The sequence below is a fragment of the Miniopterus schreibersii genome, assembly GCF_964146895.1.
Source record: "Miniopterus schreibersii genome assembly, chromosome: 2".
Lineage (NCBI taxonomy): Eukaryota > Metazoa > Chordata > Mammalia > Chiroptera > Miniopteridae > Miniopterus > Miniopterus schreibersii.
This window is the reverse complement of record NC_138102.1, coordinates 119,412,684-119,438,753: the sequence shown is the minus strand read 5'-3', so window position 1 is coordinate 119,438,753 and position 26,070 is coordinate 119,412,684. Positions and strand designations below refer to the sequence as shown.

Here is a 26,070-nt window from a genome sequence, read left to right as displayed (position 1 = left end):
TGTTGAATTGGAGTGTCATGATCAAAAGCACCTATCAGGTCATTATGTCAACCAGCCATATCAGATTATGTCAACTTTCCATCTCTATCCTCTCTAACTTAACACTTTACAAAAAAGCGCACACACACACACACACACACACACACACACACACACACACACATCCTTTCAGTGGTGTTCACTTTACGAAACATAATCGAACCAAAGCAAAACTATACCTTCCATGCTTTCTCATTTCATAAAGTATGAATTCCACATTTTGATCATGGCATTCAGGGCTCTCTAAAATCGGAGTCCTATCAATTTCTCCACCCTCCACTTCTACATCTTTTCACAACTTGATTTTTACCAACACAACATCATTCATTATTATTGAAACAACCAGTTCCAGGTTTTCTTAATCATACTGACTGCTCAGTCTGAAATGTTTTCCACCCGTTTGGAAGCCAAATCTTAGTCTTCCTTTAAAAGTGAGTCTTCTCTAATCCTTTGGTTCAGGATAAATTCCCTTCTCCTCTCTGCTCTTTTGCATTTTGTTTGGGCTTCTATTTTGCATTTATTTAGTTTTGCACTAAATTACATTTTACCTATCTGTTTATATGTTTGTCTCCATCACTTGAGGGCACATTACATGAAAATTTGCATAATTTTTTTACCTATAATTTTATTTTGTTCCTATTCTTTTCTGTGAGAGACACAGAATTTTCTGCAAATGGTAGTTGCTCAATAATTATATTTGAAAGAACAAACATCTTATTAATTTGATGCATATGTTCAATGTATTGCTGTTTATTAAGCATGCCTAAGGTTTTTCAAACTCTCTATTAAAGGAATAGCCATGGAACAATGTGAAAATACTGGTCACGACAAACTCTATAAATGAAATTTGACAAATATACATTGATCATAAGGTTCATATCACTATACTGAGTGAAATAAATACAAATGAGCAAGATGCAGTCCATTTTCTCAGGGAACTAACAACCTAGGCTTAGACAGGTACATAATTAACCCTAATGCTGGTTGAGAGATCATAATAAGTGCTGAAGCAATAAGATTTAGCAATTTAAGCGAAGGAGCAATGACTGTTGGCGAGAAATCATAAAATATTTCATTAAAATTATGATGATGTCTGAGCTTGAGTTTCAATGGGGAAGTATAATTTCAATGGATGAATTGGAGCTATGGAGACATTCCAAGAGAGACATTAGCATAAGATTTAGAGGTAGAAAGAATGTTGGCTGCTTTCAAAAACAATGAATACAATAATCGAACAAGACTTTAGAGGCAGTAGGGGTAGTGAGAGTTAGAGCTGGGTTTGAAAGTTAGGACCATTGAGGAGATTCTTGATGGTATATTACAGGTCTACATAATATATATCATTATACATATATTAATATAGTACATTATGTCAGTAGGTTATTAATATATTAACATTAATATGTATTACTTGTAAGTATACATTACCTATCAGAATATGTTATAAAAAATAATCAATATGTTTGGAGCTTTGCTTAATAGGTTTAACTTTGAAGAATTACATAGCAGAAAGGGATAGGAGACAAGGGCAGACAGAAATCTGTTATAAAATCCCAGGTGTGAAACAATGAAGACTGAATTATGGTGGTTCTAACGTATATGGAAAGAGATAAGAGTAAATAGATTGGGGAGGGTAGACTGTAGAGACAGTTAAATATACGGATTGGAACTGCCTGAATACAGAGAGTTAAGACAAATTCAAAGACAAGCACATTTTCAAGTCGGAGAGAATGGTGTCACATTAGGGGAGACAGCTCTCTGGGCTCATCGTAGTATAGTAGGACATAACTTCCAGCATTGTTCTGCTGACATATACGTATTTAGCATAGCACCTAGAGGTTAAAAGTGCTCAGTAAATGTTAGCTATTATTATTAAGTGATCAATAGAATGATCAAATATGGAAAGTGGAATCTTACTCTAAAATGTTTATTGTTTTATTTGTTTAAAATATAATAAAAAGTAATTAAAAATTCAAATGCTACAGACATATATAGTGCAAACACCAGAGACAACTAATAATAACAGCTTGGTATTTATATCTAGTTTTTTTTCTATTCTCACACTACCATTATTATTATTATTATTATTATTATTATTATTATTATTTGTATCTATACAAAGTTAGGATCATTCTAGGCAACTTCTTCCTTTTTGTAAAGTCGAATGTTTTGGAGCTCTTTCCAGAACAGAACATATAGTTGTCTCATATCCTTTTTGATAATACTACTTATTTCATTGCATTCAAGTGCCATAGAGAATCTAAGGGACACTCAGGGAATCTAAGGGAAACTAGGTGGAGATTCAGGCCAACAGTGCGTATGTAGCCTTTGTATATATTAGGAAAATTGATCCCTGTAGGTGGTTACAGCCTTGCAGGTGTGTATCTTGATTGGCAAACCCTGAACTTGATCTCACCCTCTCCCCTTGGCCCCATGCTGGGCACCTGTGGCAGAGAACAACCTACACAACCATTAGCAGAGCTGGGAGGAAAAGCCAAGCCAGTGTTTAAAATGGGTGCAGCACAGAAAAGAGCATGAATGTTGAGCTATAGATTTGGTTTCTTCTCCACAGAAGTCATGGCTGAAGTCTTGGATGGATGAGAAATGGATGAGGCTCCATGAGAGAGACGATATAAAGAAAAGAAATTAAGGAGCGATAACTTCAAAACCACCTGTGGGAATGGAATAAGGGAGACACAACAAGAGACACAGAAAGGGGCAGAGGGAAACAGCATACTGATACACAGATGATAGAATAAACTCTATCACCTTCCAGACTCTGCTTAAGCACATATATTGTTATATACATATATGTATATGTCAAGGTATCATTTGCAGTCTGAAGCCCTGCTCTCTGATTTCTCCTTCTGAATTCAGAAAGTGAAATAACTCAGAAAAAGGTTGGATAAATTCCTTGCTATCAGAACTGTCATGATCACCACCAGAAATTCAGGAATCAAACAGGTTCTGATAATGTGGTATCCTCACTTCCCATTATAATTTTAATTTAAAATCTGAAGCATCAAATGAAATTTTCCCCAATCCCTGGCTCATTTAGTCATTTGTAGGAATTTTGTTCTAATAACTGATTATTTTTTTGTCTATCTTACATATTTTTATTTGGCTCTTAAGAATGTGCTCTCAAATACATTTTCCTTTTTTTAAATAAAAGTTTTCTTTATTTTCCAAAATACCTTCTTCAGTTACTTCCTCTAATATCCAAACTTTATCTAGTTCCTCTTTCTAAAGCTGCCAATACCAATAGCATGAATTTTTCTGAACTGATTTTGTTAGGTTTCTAAAAGTATCCTGTTATCATCAATAAATGATGCCTTACTTATGGAAATTTCTTGTACCATTTGCTGTTCCTATAGAGAATCAAGAAGTCAAACTGTGTCTTCTGATTTTCTTTTTAGTATTTTATTATGAAATATAAATAACATTATGAAGAAAAGTTGACTTTTTCCTATCTACTTTCTTTAAAAATCACTAATTATTTTAAACAATTTATTATTAGAAAACTAAACAAGATACCTTTATTTTTTATTTATTTTTTTCCTGGATCTGTGTGTTCCTAAATAGGAATTCAGGTTTAGACCCATGGAAATGAATTATAATAAACAAGACGAAAATATATTGAAGTTAATAATGAATATACAATTATTTTCCTCTTATTTATATACATAATATAAAACAAAAGCATTCAGCAAGGCTACAGTATTTTGAGAGTAATTTTAATGATTTAAAATTTACCTAATGTTTTTATAAGCAATCAAATGTACATTCTGCGTACAAGAGACAACAATATTTCCAGGCTAAAACTGTATTAAAGACAAGGGTCAAAAACCTTTTCTCTACTTCTGTTCTCAACTAATATTTTCCCATGCTATGTGTAATTGGACTGTTTGGTTGCCATTTCTGGAGCGAAGTTTCAGAGCCTCACTTGAATGTATGGAGCATTTTTATTTCAGCGTAAACACTTCAGCCAAGTGGTCCCACTACACCTTCGCTAATGAAAGACAGAAACTACATCACTGCCATATTAAGCAAGACTTTCAAGTTAGTAGTCACCAAACCTTTTGTTTGTCTATCCTTATGAACAAAATATTTTGATTCACCCAGAATAAGCATAAACATACATGAAAATCAAAATTAACAATGATAAGATACAAAAACTTAATATTTTATTTCTGTGCACTCAGGAATGTGCACACTCACTTTAAAGATAATTTATATATTTTCTCTCATGAAAGGACTGAGTTCTTCTTGTTATTACCCATTGTTTGAGAAGTTCTTTTTTCCCCAGTGACTGGGAAATACCAATCTCTCTCTCTCTCTTTCTCTCTCTCTCTCTCTTTTAACCATCCAGTTTGCTAAGCTGATCTGGTTAACAGAAACAAGATTTCTTTCTATGTATACTTTATTTTAATTTATCTTTAGTGTTGAAAATATTACAGATGTCCCTTTTTTCCCCATTAACCGCTTCTACCCCCCACCCACTCCCCACCCCAGGACTTCACCACACTATTCTCTGTGTCCATGGGTTATGTATATATGCATATAAATTCTTTGGTTAATCTCTCCCCACCCACCACCACCTTCCCTCTGAGATTTGTCATTCTGTTCCATGCTTCTATGTCGCTTAATCTACTTTGTCCATCAGTTTATTATGTTCTTTAGATCCCACATATAAGCGAGATCATGTAATGTTTGTCTTTCTCTGCCTGGCTTATTTCACTTAGCACAATATTCTCCAGGTCCATCTATACTGTCCCGAAGGGTACGAGATCCTTCTTCTTTACAGTTGTATAGTATTCTGTGGTGTAAATGTTCCATAGCTTTTTTATTCACTCATCTACTGATGGGCACTTCTACATATATTTTAAACTGTTGTGCCACCATTTATGCTTTTAACACTGCTAGCCTTTAATTCACATGGAACTCATTATTCATATAGGTAAGAGTCCATTACTCCTAAAGTTTAAATTGTTAAGCCTGAAACAAACAGAAGCATATGTAAACTTGTTCAATTGCCCCAGCTTATTTTAAAGAACAGGGAGTTTGTACTGCATAAAATTTTTAGCCTGATTTGAAATGTGTGAATGTGTTTGCATGTGTAATGTAAATGTAAATATTATTTTGTTAAGAATCTCTTGGTAATATACAATTAATTACATTAACCTCCCACTTCTTTTCATTATTTATTAAATAATTCAATAATTATTTGAATTATTTTAGTATGCCCACTACTAGTAATAATAATATTTACATACATTACTGGAATAAACTTCTGGAAAAATTGCCTCATTAATAAAATGTGTGTGTGTGTGAGAGAGAGAGAGAGAGAGAGGGAGATGGGGCTACTTTAGTGGTCTACACAGATTAAATTTGTTATATATATTTATAAATTTGTTATATATTCTAATAACCCAAGTTCATTTGTGCACTAATAACCAAAAGAAGTAAAATATTCTAAAGTAAAACTGCTCTTTAAATCTGAGAGGATTATAAAATGCTTTAATCTTAGAGTCATGAATGAGATCAAAAGAAATAGATTCAATGATGCCACTAAACATGGGCACAATGCTTTTAGGAGATAAAAATAATAAGGACCTGAGGGAAATATATTTATATCTCCAAGGAATTAACTTCATTGGTAACATTTTTTAAAAATATATTTTATTGATTTCAGAGAGAAGAAGGGAGAGAGAGAGAGAGAGAGAAACATCAGAGATGAGAGAGAGTCATTGATCTGTCTGCCTCCTTCACACCCCCTGCTGGGGATGGAGCCCTCAACCCCTGACCGGGAATTGAACCTTGATCTCCTGGTCATAGGTCGATGCTTCACCACTAAGCCATGTAGGCCAGGCAACATTTTCTAAGTTTAAAAAACATGTTACATGTTTTCTAATTTTGGATCCTTGTTTTATTTCTCAGAAGGACTGGCATTCTGACTGCAGTCTTTCTCAGTCCCCATCTCCCTAACACACAGGTCACTAGCTCTTGCTAGATTTCCTTTTATCTCTTAGTGACAGATCTGAATCACATGTGAAAACAAAACTCTGGCAAACAGTTTCAACAGGCCTTGTTCAGTGGCATACACAAAACGAAATTTCTTTTTTTGTGATAGTTTTAATAAACGTGACTTAAAACACAAGGGATATAATGTTAGCAATATTGCACCTCAAAAGAGGAGAAAGTTGGGTATGTTACCTCCTGATTAGCAGCAGCTAGTTCTTCTTCCAGTGCAGAGACTCTTTCTAAAGAAACCCTCAGTCGCTCCCTTACCTAGAAGAAAAACCAAAATATGTGCCGTAATGTACATCCCATACATGTTAAACTGTTAATCCATCATTAACATTATCAAAGACAGTCACAGCTGGTGATTTTTCCACTATTTGAAGTCCTAAGTGCTCCAGAATACTATGAATATGTTGTCACCTCATAGTGTCACTGTATCAAAAGAGATTTCCTTGTAAGTCCTTTTAGTGTTTCCAGGATAGGTTTTCCAGGGGATTTGGAAATAGACCTGTCTTGTTCTCGATTCTGATTCATAGTAAGTGAAGGCAAAGTTGAAAAGTTTCTTATGAATTCATCTGAAAAACGGTCACCAATTAAGCATAAGATGTAGGCATAAACTTTTTACTTCTTTAAAATAATAAATCATTTTTCATTTGGCATATACTACATAACTACAAAAATTATTTTCTAAAAGCAAAGGATTCTTAGAATCTGAAACACGTTGTCCATTGCTCGAATGTTTTGTGTTAGTTAGAGGTCTACATTGTTATTGAGAGATTGAAAAGTACTTAATTATTCTGGAATTCCTAGCTAGCTTCCAGATATCTAAAGTTAAACCATTATATTTTGTAGAACTAAAGACTTTGCACATTTAGTTTGAAGATAATTATGATTTACAATGTTTCATAAGCAAATGAAACTCAGTGTTTCTTTTATCCTTGCTTTCTTAGAACTTCTAAAATTGTTATATTTATTATATCGTCAGATGTATAGATATGCCCCATATATTACATTTATCCAAAAGGGTAAATATGTTTATCATGTGAAAATATTACATTTATAAAAAATTCAGAAAAATTAATTTGGCTGAATTAAAATGAATGACTATAGCAGCTTCATTTTCCTTAATAAAAAAAATAAACAAAATTTATATCTTTAACTTAAGATGCAATTTATGGCCCCGATGGTGTGGCTCATTTGGTTGACCGTCCTCCTGTGCACTGGAAGGTTGCTGGTTGGATTCCGGCGGTTGGGGCACATGCCCAGGTTGCAGGTTTGAGGCCTGGTTGGGGTGCATGCAGGAGGTTTGAGTCCTGGTGGGAGGCTTGACCCATGTGTAGGAGGCTACCAACTGATGTTTCTTTTTCTTCCCCTCTCCCTTCTTCTCTCTTTAAAATCAGTAAAAACATTTCATTTTTTTAAAAGATGCAATTTATGGTGAGTTTGGGGGTATTTTTGAATTAACCTAGAGGTTTTTTTTTTTCATGAGAATGTTACAGTATTTGCAAAGTGAATATGTATTTAAATATATAATTATATATTTATAAACTTTAACTTTATTATAATTTTGTTAATTTATTGAGAGTATATTTTATGGTATTCTCTTTTTAGTAAGATTTAACGGGGAATATAAGTTAAATACTCTATGAAATATATAAAAACATACATAAAATTTTGATGGCTCGGCACCGGCTGGAAAGAGAAAATGCAAAGAATCAGGGTCCGGTTTGTAAAACGCAGTCCTGCCCTCTACGTTGCAAGTCGCAGGCAGTTACACGGTTTTGCGACCGCATGGTAGAGCCCTATTTTTTAAAAATATGTTTTAACTGATTTTTTTAGAGAAAGAGAGGAAGGGTAAGGGAGAGAGTGAAACAACCAGAGAGAAACATCAATCAGCTGCCTCCTGAACGCCCCCAGGGGAGCAAATGCCCTGACTGGGAATCAAACTGGCAACTTCTTGGTGCATCCGACCCCGAGGCTCAGCCAACTGAACCACACCGGCCAGGGCCATACATAGCAATTTTAAAGTTGCAGTTAAAATATTCTTTTCCAATTAGCAAATAAACAAAAAGCACTACTGTCCTATAAATCTAGAATCTAATTTGAAATCTTAAAAAATCTCAACGTACTTTTGTACTCTATAATGATATCTGATATATATTCCAGTGACCGGGTGCACTTAACTCCTGAAATAATCTTGAGTAATAAAGAATAAGTATCTGAGTTGAGTTTAACATTAGTTATATTTTATTACACTCAAATTCTCTGCAAACTGGTAATACATATATACATACATAAGTGGACATTTGATAACAGATAATTATGCAAATACTTCATGATATCTAGGTGTACTAGACTGCCAGGTATCAGTGCTATTAGACACATATCCAATTATTCACAAAAATGCATAAAACTAATTCTGATTAATAACTGAACAGAGCTAATTGGAAGGAATTCTTTGATGATTTGACTTGGGGATACTTTCTTATGAACATCTTAGAAAGATGCTAAAGAAGCAAATATCCCCAAGACATGAAAATGAGGAGGACTGCTGATATGTGGAATACAGATATGAACAAAAATTTTAATAGATGTGCTTGATATTTTGACAAAGAGAGTTGTGAAGTTTTATGCTCACTTCCTAAAATACCAACTATAAAATATGGGTGTTCTGGTAAAGGTTTAGGAATCCTAGTTGATGAGAACAGCAGCGTGAAATTGTTCAATATAAGTATATGATCTCACGGTATGCACCATTGATCGGATCACATTTAGACTGCTATGAAGAGGTTAAGGCACCACATTTGAAAAGATATACCAATACATTGGAATGATTCTAAGAGAGTTATTCGAGTCATATAAGGATTGGCTGAAACCAGGCTATCTTGTAGGTTAAGCATTTATATTCTCATATTGAGCCTTCAAGAAAATAGAATACCCCCTCAATAAATTTAGAACAGCATTAACAACTTGATATTATATTAACCACAAATAAATCTGAAGCTGCCTTTACAAGAAAATAAAAACAATTTCTTAATATATTTTGAATTAATGGTATCAATGTAAAAATTGCTGATATAAATATCAATACATTATATGAATTTTTATTCACATTTATATTAGGATTAATTGGTCTCTGTATTTAATTCATCATGCACTAATTTCAGCTAAACTTAGTAAAGAAAAAATGGGTTGGGCAAAAGGGTAACTTTTCTAGGATTTAAAGAACCCTAACATTTTACCTTGTATGCATAGCTGGAATGCCACTGATAGGGGGGAAAAATAGTATCTCTGGCAAGCCTTTTACCTTTTTGCTCTGCTCTGAGCATTGCATCAGCAGGATGCCATCACTATTTTTACTTTTCTTGTTGGATTTGGTGGGTTTCTTTTTCCTTAAATGTAAGTTCATAATTGATAGCTTGGCTCTAAACTTAACTTTTCTAGTTTTCTACTATTTAACTATGTTCAATTAATCAATTTCTTCATAGTATTTAAGCTATGATATATTACTTATTTATAGAGCTATAGTGTAACCTCCAAAGTATATTTTTATGTACATATAGAATATTTGATATATAATTTCATCTGTTACATCTATTTTCTTCATAATGGTATAAAAATAAAGATAAGTGGAGTGGATTTTTCTTTCCCAAAGGTGTTTCAAGGCCACAGAAATATTATCCCTAGGAATTAAAATAAAATAAGTCCCTAAAAAATAACAAATGTGTTTCATAATGAAAAGAAATTTTGGTGGGAAAAGCATACATTTTAAATAAAAATTAAGTCATAGCAGGGTTTCATTTTGGAATTATCCATCCTGTAACAACCATTGTGACAAAATCTCCAAACACCAAAAGTTCAAGTCCAGTTTTGGTACTGTGATGTTAGATCATAGAAATTAATGGGGAGTGCATACATATTTTATATTTTTGCTATAGTTCCTGTACGTCTCCTATATATATATTTTAAAATAGTCAATACAAAACACATACACATTTCTCATTTCCTCCAGCCTGCAGAATTGGTGAACATATTGGCAACTGATGTAAAAATTACTGTTGGTCTTAGCTAATTGTAAAAATTCTACCTTACAACTCAGTGGATGTATAAATAAGGACATTAGTAATGAAGACTGCCAGTCACTGTAACTGTCCCTAGCATGCTCAAGCTTTTATATTGCATTTAGCTCTTCAGGTGTTCTAAACCCTGTGTGATAAAGTTGGCATAAAGTTGGTAGTTCCTTGCGCTCAAGGTATGGTTAATTGCATCTTCATTTGACCTTCTATCTGTACTTTAATATACATTCCCTAGTTTAAATTAGAATATTGTGATTAGTTGTTTTATTTTTGTTTCCTCACCCATTCCTATCATCATGAGAAGCTGTGAGCTATTCTTAGGGAAATTGTCTGTGAAGGTGCTTAGACACATATTAATTCCTCAATAACTAAATGAAATGCTATTTAAAACAAGCATGAGGATCAACAGTGATAATATCTTTACACAGTTTGAAAGTTTTGTCAAATGCTGAAACTTAATCATGTAAATAGTAATATTCATTAACATTCACTGAGCCATTCGACATATGCTGAGCACCGGCTGCAAGCTTTGCATGTCAGATCGTCCTAATTCTCATGACAACCCTAAGAGGCTTAGAGATGCCACTAATGCATGTGTGTCCAACTTCAGAGCCCAAAGTCATAACACTTTTCCTTTAGGCTGTTCAGCATTACTTAGTTGTTAATCAGTTCAGTTGTCCCTAAACTTACTAATATGCAAGGCACATCTGGTGAGTTATTACATCTTATTACAGTTTCTGGGGCCATAGTATAAAATACTTCATTTAATTAGGCTAAGTTCACTGAACTGATAGTAAATTATTTCTATATTCTAAGTTGTACAACAACCATTTGCTTCTTAAATGTACGCACACCCACCAGGTTATTTGTCTTAAATGCTGTTTATTGCTTTTCATTCATTGCTTCATAAAACTATTCCTCACTTAAACGATGTGGCATGCTTCTAGAGAGCATCCCAAATCACACATTCTCAAGTACCTTCATTCAAGTTATGTTAAATTTTCTATAAACATGTTCTTCATATAGCTCTGGGGTATATTATATATTGGTTGTAATGTTTAGAGTATCTTTATTTCTCTGTTTAAAAAACCCTGACACATTTTTAATACCCAGATCACATGTCACTCACTCTATGAATTCATTCTTGACTTCCTTGTCACTTTCTCAAGCAGAATTAAGTCACCACTTTTTCTGTGACTCCGTATCGCTTTGTACACATGTCTTCTTAGCAGTGCCTCTATTGACATGTGAATCTGCAGCACTAATTATAAACTCCCCAGTTGTAAGAAGAATATATTATTTATCTTTCTGTGCCAAAAATCTGCCAAGGAGTCTAACACATAACAGATATTCTATAAAGTCTTGCAAATTCTTAACTATGTACTTTTGTAATCAGAAAAGGGATGTAATATGAAACTTAACATTAAATATATTAAATGATTATTTGACAAGCAATATTAGTTGATATTATATTTATCAGGAATAATTATATAATTTCCATTTTGTTTTATTCAACATTATTCATAAACAAGTTGCCTCTCATGGCTAAAATGAAAAATAAAATAATTTCTCCCTAATAATCTGGAAGACAGAATTATAGTTATCATTATGTACATACTCCACATAATCCCCAGCTCAAAGAACATCTGAAAAACCAATGATAAAAATATATGTGCATATAAATATTAAATAGAGCAAGAGTGTCTGCATGTCAAAACCTAGATGTAACTGGGTAATAATCCCTAGTTTGGAGATTAATGTTCAGAACTTGTCAGATAGTTTACAATGAAATGACCCAATTTCCACTGTACAAAATCCTAAAGCTTTATTAATTTTAAAATGTTCATTCTTTAACATTTACAAAATGGAAATCATGCCACAAGCCTTACTAATCTGCAAAGGATATTATCATCATATTGGCTTATGTCAGTAGAATTTATCTGAGGAACAGCTGAAAGAAATTTATAGCTACTTTAAAAAGGACCTAATGCAGGTGTTTCTACTAATACCTTATGCTGTTACGTGTTGAGACTTAAAAATGTATATTCAGAATTATGATATTAGAGACCTAAAAATATTGTATGGTTCTAATATACACCTCAAGATGTACTTACTTGCCAGTTAGTTGAACCCTAATGAGTCCAATGTTGGCATCTATATACATGCATTTCAGAGAGGAGTGGGGCAAGAGAAAAGGAAAGAGAGAGAGAAAGAAAGGCTGAATGATATTATTAAATTTCAGTTGGCCATGGAGAGTAGGATCATAATGTACCATAAAAGAAGTCTAACTTGATAATCCATAGATTCAGTAAAATTAAAAACATAGTTATGAATTTACCAATATACACACAATAGCCCCATTGCATTTATTAAAAAATGATTTTCATATAACTCGAACCCGTTCCTCTGAACTGACTGACTCAGGGGTCAGGTGCGTCCTGGATAAACACAAGGAGCACAGTTGCTGTGATCCTCAGCAAATGCACAGGTAGGCTGAAGTCTTTTGACACTACTATACTTTTTATTTCTAGTAAAGTTTTTTAAAACATTTAGCTTTCTTGAAGTAGAATTGACATATAAAAGTGTAAGAATCCTTTTACAATACTGTACCTTTTCATCCAAGGCCTTGTGGTGCTCAAACAAAGATTTCAGTGCCTTGAGAACCTCAACCTCACTGGACACTCCGGAGGGGGACTGGGCTTGCCGTTTAACCACAGTCATTCTTAGTGACCTTTCGTGTCGTGACACAAGGCACTCCAAATGCTCCAGTAACAGCTATTGGGTTTAACAGAAAATAGAATTATCTTATAGATACAAGTCATTAATACTTATAAATTACTTCAACCTTAAAAGATTGCAGTTTTACATAATATCTAATGAGAACCTCAGGTTATAATACAGGTAAGCGGCAAAAAGTACAAACCTACGTCTAAACCAGGATTCATAAAATACATTAAAACTAAATTGCATTTTAAGAGGGCATAGAGGGGATAAAAGGTGATGGGGGAGAAAAACTAAATTGCATTTCTATTATATTAAAAGTTACTGAATTTTAAAATATAATGTAAACTTTATACATTCTTTTAGAAATTTTAATCATTTAAGTATGGATTCAGTAGAACACAACATAATATATGTGACCCAATATGAAAATTATTAAAGAACATTGCACAGTGCATGATGATTTTGTTAATGGTGTTTAAAGTCAAAATTAATTTCATTTATACTTGGTTATTTAAATTTTTTTAATTGAAGGAAATGTGCATAATCATTATGTGGATTTAAAAGTGATTGTAATGATAAATAATCACATGCTGTATAGTGATCATCATAATCACACATTGCTATAGTAATTATAGTGATAATCACTAATAATTTTATGTACAATTAACTCTTAAATTAGATCATAGAAAAATGTATGCAATCAACTGAAATATAGTGACTACTGAGATTTGCAATCATCATTTCAGGGCAAAAGGTTAAAGGACACAATTTTATTTTAAATCATTTTTAAAATTACAGTTGACATACTATATATATATATATATATATATATATATACACACACACACACACACACACACACACACACACACACACACACACACACATATATATGAAACTAATATATATATATATTAGTTTCAGTTGTACATTAGTTTTAAACTGAGTAGTCTAGAACCTGCATTTACCCAGAGTGGCCTCTGGGGCCATGATAGAGGTCAAGAATAGATAGAAGTCCAGTGGTTTCAGTATGTTCCAGACTCTATGCTGTGACTTTTCCCAGAGAAATTTTGCTTTTAAATGTTTTGAGACTTAGGATATCACCTTTGTTTTCTTTTATAAGTGAGTTCTGTCACTAAAAACAAAGACACATGAAAATATTTTTTTTAAAAAAGAACTACTGGATTATCAGTTATTAACATGTTGCTATTGAAGAATGCATGTCCAGTCAGTTTTGTAGGAGAGCTTTTCAGAAGGATGGCGAAAACAGGCTAACAAATGGTGTCTATGCAAAATAAGGCAGAAACTACTCAAACAAGAGGGAAAAGCACATATAAGATACTGAGGTAGAAATAAAGAAAACACTTTACTTTTTCCAGGATTTTTTCCTAAAACTTACACTGTAATGAACATTTTTGATTTTCACAGTGCCATTGTTAGATTCAGTGTCATATATTAGTACCACATTTCTTAATGTTTAATAAGTTCATTTCTCTACATTTACTGTTTCTAATTATGGGTCAGTGTCAGAAAACTTTGCCATGCCATTGGCACAAAGAAACACAAATACCTGAGATTCTAAACATACACAGATCAGTAAGTAGAAGTCATATTCAAGGGTCAAAATAACAGCGATAGAAATTCTGCATGAAGATGGCACAAATATCAATATTTCAAGGAGTTTTCCTTTTATTTATCAAGTCTGATTTTATTCATGGTATTCTACTCTTGAATTCTATAGACACATGCTGGTATTGATTAAATCCATGCCGTTTCAGGTAGGGTATGTGGTATTTTATGAACTTAACCCTGCCTGTTTCTCCAACATCATCTGGTGTTAGTCTTTCCCTGGCAAAGTATGTTCTAACCACACCACCTACGTCTGGTTTCTCAGTATGCCAATTTGCATATGTTGTACCTTCTGCCTGGAGCACTTTCTTTCACTCCTCCTTTGGCCAGCTCCTTCTCATTCTTTTATCTCAGTTTAAACATCACCCTCTTAAAGAAACATTTGCTCACTGCTCTACGTAAAGTAGGTCTCTCCTCTTCCCAGCCTCCACAATTCTCTATTTGAATTGCTTGCTTCTTTTGTTCGTAACATATTGTGCTATGTCATTTCTGAAGAACAGTTTCACTAAATTGTATTCTGTTTCCTCATGGAAGTATAAACTTCATGAGGGTAGGTGCCATGTCCATCTTGATTTATTTGACCTCTGTATTTGAATATTAGTTTAGTTCCTGACACCAATAGATAAGCAATACATATTTGTTGGGTAGATACATTTCAGTATTACTGTTGTTTAGAATTTTAATATGGAAAAGCATATGCTACAGTTGGATTGTAGTGTAGACTTGATATTTGTGGCTGCCTAGTATTGTGTGAACAAACTCAGCATATTTAATAGTTCCCCACATTCTGAATGCCATTGTCTTACTATAATAACAAAAGATCCAAGAAACACTTCTCAGTCATGTTGACCACTAGGTGGCAGATATGTGACTTCAGAGTCAGCCAGCCAGAGCCACATGCACAGGACAGATTCTGAGCCGGTGAGATGAGGAAACGTGTTGGGCAGGGGTGTCTGTTTTGCTGGCACAAGTAGTAGCAGAAGGTGCATGTTACTGGGACTGGAGTTGTGAGAAAAACGTACAAGACGAAGAAATATGGTCCTAGAAACTGTGCCTGGAAGCTCAGTTTAAAGATTTCTTATGTACCTTAATTAATTTCTTCGTGATTAAAACAGCTAAGCTGTACTGTTATGCACAACTAGGAACTGTCATCTGTGTAATAATAAAACCAAATGTATTTTTATTAATATAAAACAGACTTCTTATGGGCTTAATTTAACTTACCCTGAATACTCAATACCTAGGAAAATATTCTGCATAATATATGCTTAGTACTTGACGATTTAATGATAAATGTAAATTATCTAGCTTGGAGAACGTGGCTAAAGATGTTCAAATGCGGCATGTATCTGTGGCTTTTAAACTTACAAATGTAAATAAATTATAAATAAAAAGGAACTAGTTTAAGATACCACTAATAATCTGCTAATTGTACCTTTTCTGGAAGCCACACTTTAGTATTTAATAAAGCTTGCAGAGGTATACTCAAAAAAATTGCAGGGACTATATGAATAACCATTAATCCTATGTTGGAGTTCACTTTAAATGATGACAGCCTATCTATGTATACAAAGAAACACACGTTATATATGCATACACACATATGGCATCATTGGACATATTTGAACTAAATTTCTAAAACTATACATCTTCATATTAAAATTTGAATTTGACTTAACATTGTGCACAATTATTTCCAATCACAAATGGCATTCAAGTAGAAATACACTCTTCCCTATAGACCAATTTGGCTGCTGTGGTGTGGTCATATAACACAATGTTAACATCTGAAAATGAAAACATTAGAACTAGTTGCTTTCATGCTCAGTCCATTCAACATCCTTTCATCTCAAATACAGTCTACAGTCCCTTATGTGTGTGTTTTTAACGTGCTCTTTTTATTTTAAGAGAGACAGAGAGAGAGAGACATTGATCAGTTGCTTCCCGTTCACACCCATCGAACACACAACCTGGGTATGTGCCCCGACTGGAATCGAACTGTGACCCTTTGGTTTAGGGGATGAGTGAGTGTCCAACCAACTGAGCCACACCAGCCAGGGCCCCTGTGTTTCTCATGTACATGTTTAAGTCTTACATTGAAGTAGATGTTGGGAGGGTAGGTGCCCTATCTTATTCACTTGTGTATTTATTATATCCCATCGTAGCACATTCATAAATATGTATACATGCACCCATATATGCAATACATGTATATTCACCTGCTATAATATTTGTACAGTCAAGTATAACATGGGATGACTTTATTTGGATATCTTCAATTAAATTACTTGAGGCAGCTGGATTTAAGGGCAGCTCTAGTGATTACCTTGATTTCTTTCATTCACTCATATTTTGGGGCAGGGAACCAGGTATTTCTGTAGTGACAAAGTGAGGAATGGTCACAACTTTCAGCTTGGACATCACAATAAATACCTAGTATATTATTTTCTACACAATTAAGGCAAAAATAAATTTCTGAACAGATTAGGAGTGAATTACAAAAAAAACCCCACAACAAACTCTGCTCTTCCTTAAACACAATTCCTCGCATCCCATCTGATTTGTGAATGACATAGGAATATGACTTCTTAGATACACAGCCTGTGGTTAAGCTGAGCAATGGATTCCCTGGGTGTGTCACTTATCAGTCATGTGGCCTGAGGCAAGTTACTTACTATGTTAGTTTCCCATCAGTTAAGTGGGGAAAGTGGGGTTGCCACAAGGACAAAGTTAAATATGTGAAACCCTTAGAAAGGCATTTTGTACTTAATTAACTTAGGTATTATATTATTATTATTATTATTACTTGATATATTAAATAAACTGTAGTCATTCAACTCCATTTAAAACTTCGGTTTTCTATTTGGAAGAAGATATAATTCATTCAAATATCAAACAGGAGGGCCCTTTCTGATCTATTCTTTTTGATGATACCCAAAGTTAACACAAATAACTATCCATTTATGAGTTCTCTTTGTGGCTGTCTTACTTGTGTTATTTCAATCAATATATTAACTACTCAAGATAAAAGGAGAAGAGCCACAAGTTTATGGAGAACCCTAAAAATTAAAACATGCAATTCTACTTTAAGTTTTCTCAGAATCTAACACCAATCAATTATTTTTCAGGTGTGATAAGAAAATATTAGCTAGTTGTTTTCTCTCCATGACTAATAAGTAAGCGTTAATAGCAAGTAATCTATAAAACTGTTATATTTAGCAACATTATTAGGGCATTATGGAGGAAAGAGGAGGTATGGCTAATTTTCAGCCCTAGATATTTTTTGGATGGTGGAGAAGGTCAGAGGTGGTTATTTAATTTAGGTAGTTGTCATATAATCAATACTTTGCACAAGGAAGACTTGATAAATTTGTTTTCCTTTTACATGACATAATCAATAACAAAAATCTTCCACATAACTGCTTTTAAGAAAGGTAGAGAAATGTTTTCTAGGCGGGGGATGGGTGAAAAGGGTAAAGGGAATTTAGAAGTACAAATCACCAGTTATAAAATAGTCACAGAGCTGTAGGGAATATAGTCAGTAATATTGTAACAACTATGAATGGTGGCAGATGAATATTAAACAGATTGTGGTGATGACTTAAGGTACATAAATGTCCAATCACTATTCTGTATACCTGAAACTAATATAATATTTATGTCAAAAGTAATTTTAAAAGAAAGAAAAGAATAACATTTTCCGGGTTCATCTATGCTTTCAAAGTAACTATTATTCATGTTTAAATTCAATGGTTTCAGTTCCTAATGGGACTTAATATTTGTATTTTGCTCACTTTGACTCCTGAAAAGGTATTTAAATGTAGCTTCTCTTAGTTCTTTTATTATAATAGTCACAGGTACTTTTGGGCCTCTTGAGTGCAATATGATGAAAACTGTGGATGCTGTCCCCAAATCTCCTAGTTCTCTGAAATGAGTCACAATCAAGGAGAAATGACACGCTCCATACTGCAGTACTTCACTCTTAGGCAATGTCTCACATAAGCCGTAGTAAATCTAGGAGATTTTTGTGGATTTAACGTAAATATTTGTACTGATGGCCTTATGGCTAAGGGTACAGGCTCTGGAGTTATTCTGCCTTAGCTTTCAAATCCCTTCTCTGCTATTTCTTACTGCATGACTTCAGGCAAGTTATCTGCCCTTTTCTGAGCTCAGCTGACTCATCTGTAAAATGGGGATAATTATAACATCTCTCACATAGGGCTGTGGAAAGGAGTAACAGGGCTATAGAAAGATAGGCTGTATGCAGCAGAAATACGTACACAATTAATAAAGAGATTTTGTGTATTTTAAATATGAGAAATAGTTGAAAGCTACCTGGAGGTTTGCATCTCCCTCCATTTTCAGTTTCGGCCTTCTACTTTGACATTTGGCTTATTGTGCTACATTAGGGAATGTGGACAAAAACATTAAAAGAGAGAATAGTGAAATAGGGCAGGATAAATCTCATGGCAGAAATAAACTAAATTTGGATAAAAAAATGGTTTGCAAATATATAGAGGGAGAAAAAAACAGAAAATGTTGATCCAACACCTAATAACTGATCTAAACTGCTCATTTTGTCCTATTTGAGGCAGTCTATTTTCTTGGCATTGATCTGTTAGAGCACAAACATTTAAAATATTTTTCATCTATTTCATATAAAATTGAACTATATCCACACAAAAGGGGTTTTTCTCTATGTTCATTAGTAGAATAACTGCTCTCATTTCTGAGTATTTATGGCAATTTATATATTTTATGCAATTTAATGACTTCTTAACAACTAAAATATACAGCATCTTTGATCAAATTCTGAACTTTAATGTTAAATGTCATGAGATTGAAACAATACGTGGGTTTCCAAGAGCAGAATATAGTAAATTCCATCCATTTCCTGAAATCAGAAATGAAAAGTCTCCATGACAATCTTCTAAAACAGAAAAGGTATGCCTCTTCTAACTAGGAGATTTCTTTTACAGTGGTTTTACATTTTAGAACTGTTTTATTTTTTAGATAAATATTTTGCTGGGCGAGATGAGGACCGATGCCACGACAGTCCCTCATATTACCCCATAATCGAAACTCAGACTCCTCTCTCCAGCCTTTCCCTGTGCCTTTCTCCAGCCTGTGAGGTCTCCCACCCCAGCATAACAGTTTAAAGTTTGAGATTCTGTATTGAAATCCAGCCTTTCCTTTGAAAATTAAAAAAAGCAAAGGCCAGAAAGAAAAAAGAACATTTTCTAAGGCAACAGTGATTTAGCAGCAGAGACTATAATTTAGGCTTCCTGTCTTCCTGTTTTGATTTTTTTGTAGTATATTTTCCTTTAAGTAACTGACATAGGTAGTGTGATGTCTGACATTTTTAAATGTTTATTTTTTATGTGCATAGAACAGATAAGGCATGAACTATATATGGAATTCATTCCAAGCACAGGCGACTTTATACTTACTCTTGTGTTGTTTCTTTCAGCTTTAAGTTCAGAAATTTCTTCTTCCTTTTCTAGAAGTTGTTCCCTGCAGGCATTTAATTCTTTTGTCAGTGCAGCAAATTCCTGAAAGGAGGAGAAAAATATTTGAAGTCACATTTCAGATAGATATATATGATTCCAGCAGAAATTTAAAAAACTTCAGAATCTAAACTTTTGAATGTAAAGAATGAAAAAAATGACTCAATTGACTGGCTATATATATACATTGCTGTTACTAAATTAACTTGATTCCAATGTTCAAAAAAATGCTAATCCATGATATTTAACATAACATTTTATTATAATATGCTGCATAGATGAATGGATCAAATATATTTCAAAATGTATTAGATACATGATACTGCACTTAACATTAGTATGATAATATATTAATGAAATAGAATAATTTAAATTTGGCTAATTTTGTTAATCACTCAAAAAATCTTACACTTTTATTCCTATAAAGCAATGTCGAAACTATATACACTGGATCATCAAAAAAAACCCCACAAAAAATGGAACCACCACCACCAACTAAAAACAATCCCACTAAATGTGCTATTTAGAGATTAAGAAGTTTATTTATTCATTAACAACATGAAGAAAGGGAATGTACCTCTTACAAAATAATAAGTCGATATACATCTTGATAATATTTTCCAAGAGTCTCTTATTAATTTATGCTTAGCTTTCCTTCTAAAATGTAAGCTCCATGTGAAATGACTTTTTCTGACTTCACTGCTACACTCTCAACTTCTAATACAAAGTGGGTGCTCAATTAATATTTCTTTTCAATAAATAAAAATGGTCATGTTGTTATAAAAAATTTGGAAGTTTTTAAGTATTCCTCTATGTGATAAATGACTAAGACTATAATGACTTTGGAGGAATCGTCAATGGTTTCCTTCCCCCAAATGAGATCAGATAGTACAAGGTGGGACAAAAGTAGGCTTAGGTTTACAGTTGTGAGTACAGAAAACACAGGGTTTATTCTTGTATTATTACTTATTAATTATTGTATTATTTTCCATACAAACAACTGTATATAATATGGGTAATTCTACCCTAAGCAGAGGTTAGATACAGTAACATTTACTTTAGGAAAGATCAAGAAATCTAATTCAACTATTCTGCTACTCTTATAAGCAAACATTATTTTAAAATATTTTTGAAAAATAATAAAGATTCATATTATCATCAAATCACTTTCAGTGGTTCTTAGTAATAAAATTGATGCTTGTTGAATATTTAAATATTTGGGAAAACTTAGCTGCAGGCTGAGAAGGCACTGTCAGAAGATGGAAAAAAAAATTGGGAAGACAGATTTGGTGAACCTAACGTTCACAGAGGCAAATTTAGTATAAAGTAAATGAATATATGATTATGCAAAGCTGGGAAAGGTTGAGGGTTTATATTTTTGTTTGCTTCAAACCACTTATTTTGCTGAGTTTTTCTGAGTGGCTTAGGCCCAAGTGGGAACTTCAAAGAACTCCAAGTGGACCTAGAGCTTAGAATCAAGACAAAAGAATCCCTTGTTCCATTTGGGCTGGCCTTACAGAGAAAGATCCTCTCCCCTCATTGCTGCCTGCTTAAATGCTTTGATATTCTCTGGTATATTATTTAAATGGAGAATGAAAATAAACATGTGAAAACAATAAACATTTCCATAAAAATGAAGCCTTTATATAAACTGCATAGTTTGATAGAGAAAAGAAGAAAGTGACAAAGGTTCTGTACTGTGTGTTATTAACATATAGTCACTTAAATGTAACCCTATACTCATGAATATTACGACAAAACATAAGTCAAATCTGTATATTTAACATACCCATTTTAAGAAACATATATCTGGGTTGATCTTTCTAAAGATTTAGCTTGCTATCTACAAAAAGATAAGAAACCAGAAGGAATTGAATATTCCCAGATGGTGAAATAAGTGATTTTTTTGGCTTCCTCCTATGTATTTCTACAATGGAGAAACAGGCTTTTATATGTAGAGAACAAGAGAAAATATAACTCTGTAAGTGCAATCAGGTATTCAATCAGGTATGATGGGTCAGTGTAGATTCATCAACTATAAGAAATGTACCACAACAGAAATTAGTCATGATGCTATTGGTGACAGATGACTTTGCATTTTTTGTTTATTATCATGACACTGATTATGAGCAAGCTATTTAGTGACTCCATGGATGAAAATTAGACTTACACTTATTGACTTCCTGTAAATTTCAGGCACTACTTTCACATTCATTATCTCATCTTGCTCTCTAATAACCAGTGAGGGAGTCTTATTCACATTTTATGGCGGAGGAAACTCGATTACTAAGAATTAAGTCCAAGTTCACGAGGCAAGCCATCGAGAGTGAGTGAGGCTGTGAACCTGGTTCCTCAGGCTATTTGTCTAGTGCTTTTCCACTATACCATTTTGACCTTAGCTGTTCATCTGGTTTATATGATTCAGATATAGGGTGCATTTAGCTATACTCTCTTTCCTTATCTGAAGAATTAGATAACCATTACTTACAATTACCCTGCAAGATCCTTCTTAATCAGTTCAAAGGGAGGGTGGGGAACTAGGAGGCCCAAGGCAGGGTTTTCCTTCCAAGCAGAGGAACACGTATTAGACAAGCACATTCTGCATATCTGGGACTGTGATAGATGCAGATACCTCACATGGAGTTAATTACCAAGTGGTTTTACACTTTTCCTCTGATATTTCTCTCTTCTGTACCTACGTTTCTATCCTTACTGTCAGTAATTGAGTTTTATATGTCTTTTATGAGATAATAACAGCAAATATAATTAACATTGACATGCCGGGCACTCTGCCAAGCAATTTATATTGATTATCTAATTAATTCTAATAAAGTCCTGAAAAATACAGTGTCTCATAAACAACATTATATACTCTTACTATATAATCTAGCAATCTCACTCTTTGGTATTTACTCCAAAGAGTTGAGAACTATCTACACAAAAACCTGCACATGGGTGTTTATAGCAGCTTTATTCATAATTGCTAAAACTTGGAACTAACCAAGGTGCCCTTCAGTAGGTGAATAGATAAATAAATGGTGCTACGTCCAGACAATGGAATATTATTCAATACTAAAAAGAAATGAGCTATCAAGCCAGGAAAAAAACATGGAGGAACTTTAAATGCATATTACTAAGTGAAAAAACCAATCTGATAAAGGTTACATTCTGTATGATTCCAACTATATGACATTCTGAAAAAAAACAAATCAAAACTATGGAGACACAGACTGACAAATCTCAGAGGGAAGGCAGGGGTGGGTGGGTGGGGAGAGATTACTGAAAGAATTGATATGCATATACGCATAACCCATGGACACAGACAATAGTGTGGTGAAGGCCTGGGGGCGGTGGGAGGTAGAAGGGGTCAATGGGAAAAAAAGGAACATCTATAATACTTTCAACAATAAAGATAAATTTTAAAAAATTCTTCCTAAAAAACAAAACAAAAAACTATGGAGACAATGAGAAGATCAAAAGATATTTAGGACAGTAGAATACTCTATATGATATCATGACAGATAAATGTCACTATACATTTTTCAAACATATAGAATGTAAACACCAAGAGTGAACCATAATGTAAACTATGGACTTCGGAGTATGCTGTGTCAATGTAAGTTCATCAGTTCTAAGAAATGTACCACTCAGATGGGGGATGTTTTTAATGAGGCAGGCTATGCATGTGTAGTTACAGGGAGTAGATGAGAAACCTCTGTATCTGCCCCTCAATTTTGTTGTGAACTTAAAACTGCTCTAAGAATATAAATTTTCCTTTTCTAAATCTCACTGAGGCCTAGAGAAGTTATTATTATTTCCCCAAAGTTGGAGACTTAGTCAATGGTATAGCTGGACTTTGAACCCAGATGATCTATTTCACTCTGAATGATGACAACAGGTTATCTTTTTCCCTCCAGATCACCAGCTTTCTCCTTCTAATTTGTCTTTCTTTCAGTCTTTGTAAAAATTATATTTTTTTCAAGATCATAAAACTTTTCAGAGCTTCCTACTTTCAAATACATTAAATTTAAACAGACTTTAACTTTTAAATAATCTAAAACATGGCCCTTTTACAATTTATTAGCTTTATTTCTCACCGAAAAATAGCAATTATCATTTTTGAGCTGGAGCCGCTCTGCTGTGCCCAGAGCTTAGCATTTTGTATGAATTACTTTATTTCTTCCACATTTTGAAGATAAGGACACTGAAGCTTAGCATGGGTGAATAAATTGCTCAAGGTAACATAGTTAAAAATAATCCACCTTGATTCCAAAACTCTTTAATTTCTGCAACACTGCCTCCTTCTGGCTGAAAATAAAAAAATCATCAAATTTCTCAACTGTACAAATTATACAAATTTATCATCCCTCTATCTATCCATATACACAATATTTATTGAGCACCTACTACATATCAGAGCCTTGCTAGGTGCTGAAGATACAGAAATAACTTAGACATGATTGTGCACTTGACCCCAAAGATCTTTCATAATTCACATTTGAAGCACATCAAAGATTTCTATCACTAACAAGCACTCAAAACTCATCACCAAAGTACCGCACACAAGTAATATCACATGATTAAAAACACTGATGATATACAGGTGACAATGATCCTCTAAAACCTTTTTCTTAAAAGGTACATCTTCTGTGTCTATCAGAGATTTTTCTTTCCTGTTTGTACTTCTACCTTTCCAGTTTCTCATCTCATTTTCATTTTCTTTCACGTACTATTTCCTATACCTGGAATACTCTTATCCATCCTCTCTGCCTAATTTATTCTTAAAACACCACCTTGCCTTGTTAACGCTCTATAATAACTTGCTGAAAATGTATCATTGCACTTACTGTATTGTTTTTATGTTGAGTGAATTATGTGTTCATCTCCTCCAAGTAATCAGTATGTTCCTTTAAGGCAAGGTTATTTTGTTTATTTTCATATCCTCGGGGCTTCTCTTCCTTCTTGACAAATTATATACACTGAACAAAGCTTTGCTGTAACAATAAATGGTTTACTTTCCCTAAACTTTTTTACTTTAATACCAAAGCAATTTTAAAAAGATATAATTAAGAAGAGTTATTAGTTTTTCTGAGATTATTAAAATTTGCTCAATATATAACATGTTGGATATTCATGTTATTTTGTAGCTGTTGTTTTGTCAATATCTGAAATATTATATTATACCATATTCTACACAAAAAGGACATCCTTGTCTACTATGTTCTATTTGCATGTATAGAAAGTTACACTATTGCCCCCAATACTTTGTGCATTCAGACTTATCCTTTTTATTGGATATATTATATTGGTCTGATTCATTATCAAAGTGAAAATACGTATTTAACCCATATGTTATTTCTCTAGCCTTTTTCCTCAAAATATAATCTATAAAAGTGTATTTCTACAAGATTCCCAGAAAAAATTCGTAATTCAGTGGATCTGGAAAATGATGTATGCTAACTGTTGTACTTGTATAAGTATTACAGGTATCAGAATATAAGAGATTCTGAGGAAAATTGGTTTTGTGGTCAAGAATTGGGAACATCCAAATTTACATCTACAATAAAAAGATGAGTTAAATATACTAAATATACATAATGGAATATTGTACAAAGGGCAAAATAAGTAGGCTAGATTTTTATATAGCAACATGGAAAAGATTTCAAAAATATATTTTATGGTAAAAAAGGAAAGAAACAGAACAAAGTGTATAACAGAGTACTGTCAGAAGCTGAAAACAGTGAGGGAAAATGTTAGAAGAAATCTTCATTTATACTTCATTGTGTTTGAATTCAAAGGAGCTGAGTTTGCTTGGAATCACTGAGAGAGGAGTCGTAGATCAGTTACCAACCACAAACTATACTCAACAACTTTTCAGGCTAATCATTGTGTTCCCAACCACAGTCTGCCAAAATTCTTATTTTGCCAAGGACCAAAATTACTTTCCCCACATATTTTTTCTTTCTTGGAATTTTAAAGAGCAGTCAGGACACACAGTACTGTGTGAGTACCCACAGACCGAAGGGAATGTCCTGTTCTTTCTCCACATGTACTCATGCACATCTCTCTCACAC

At 33.5% G+C, this 26,070-nt stretch overlaps 1 protein-coding gene across 7 annotated transcripts in view; it reads right to left on the bottom strand.

Moving 5' to 3' along the window:
• The window catches only part of PPFIA2 (PTPRF interacting protein alpha 2), a 421,038-nt gene that overhangs the window by 155,357 nt on the left and 239,611 nt on the right, over positions 1-26,070 (bottom strand). For all 7 annotated transcript variants that reach the window (XM_081127256.1, XM_081127250.1, XM_081127251.1 and 4 more), the window contains 3 exons: positions 19,940-20,041; positions 12,747-12,911; positions 6,253-6,327 (listed from right to left, as the gene is read on the bottom strand). In XM_081127256.1, coding sequence (XP_080983382.1) covers positions 6,253-6,327; positions 12,747-12,911; positions 19,940-20,041 — 342 coding nt within the window. The remainder of the gene's footprint in view (positions 1-6,252; positions 6,328-12,746; positions 12,912-19,939; positions 20,042-26,070) is intronic.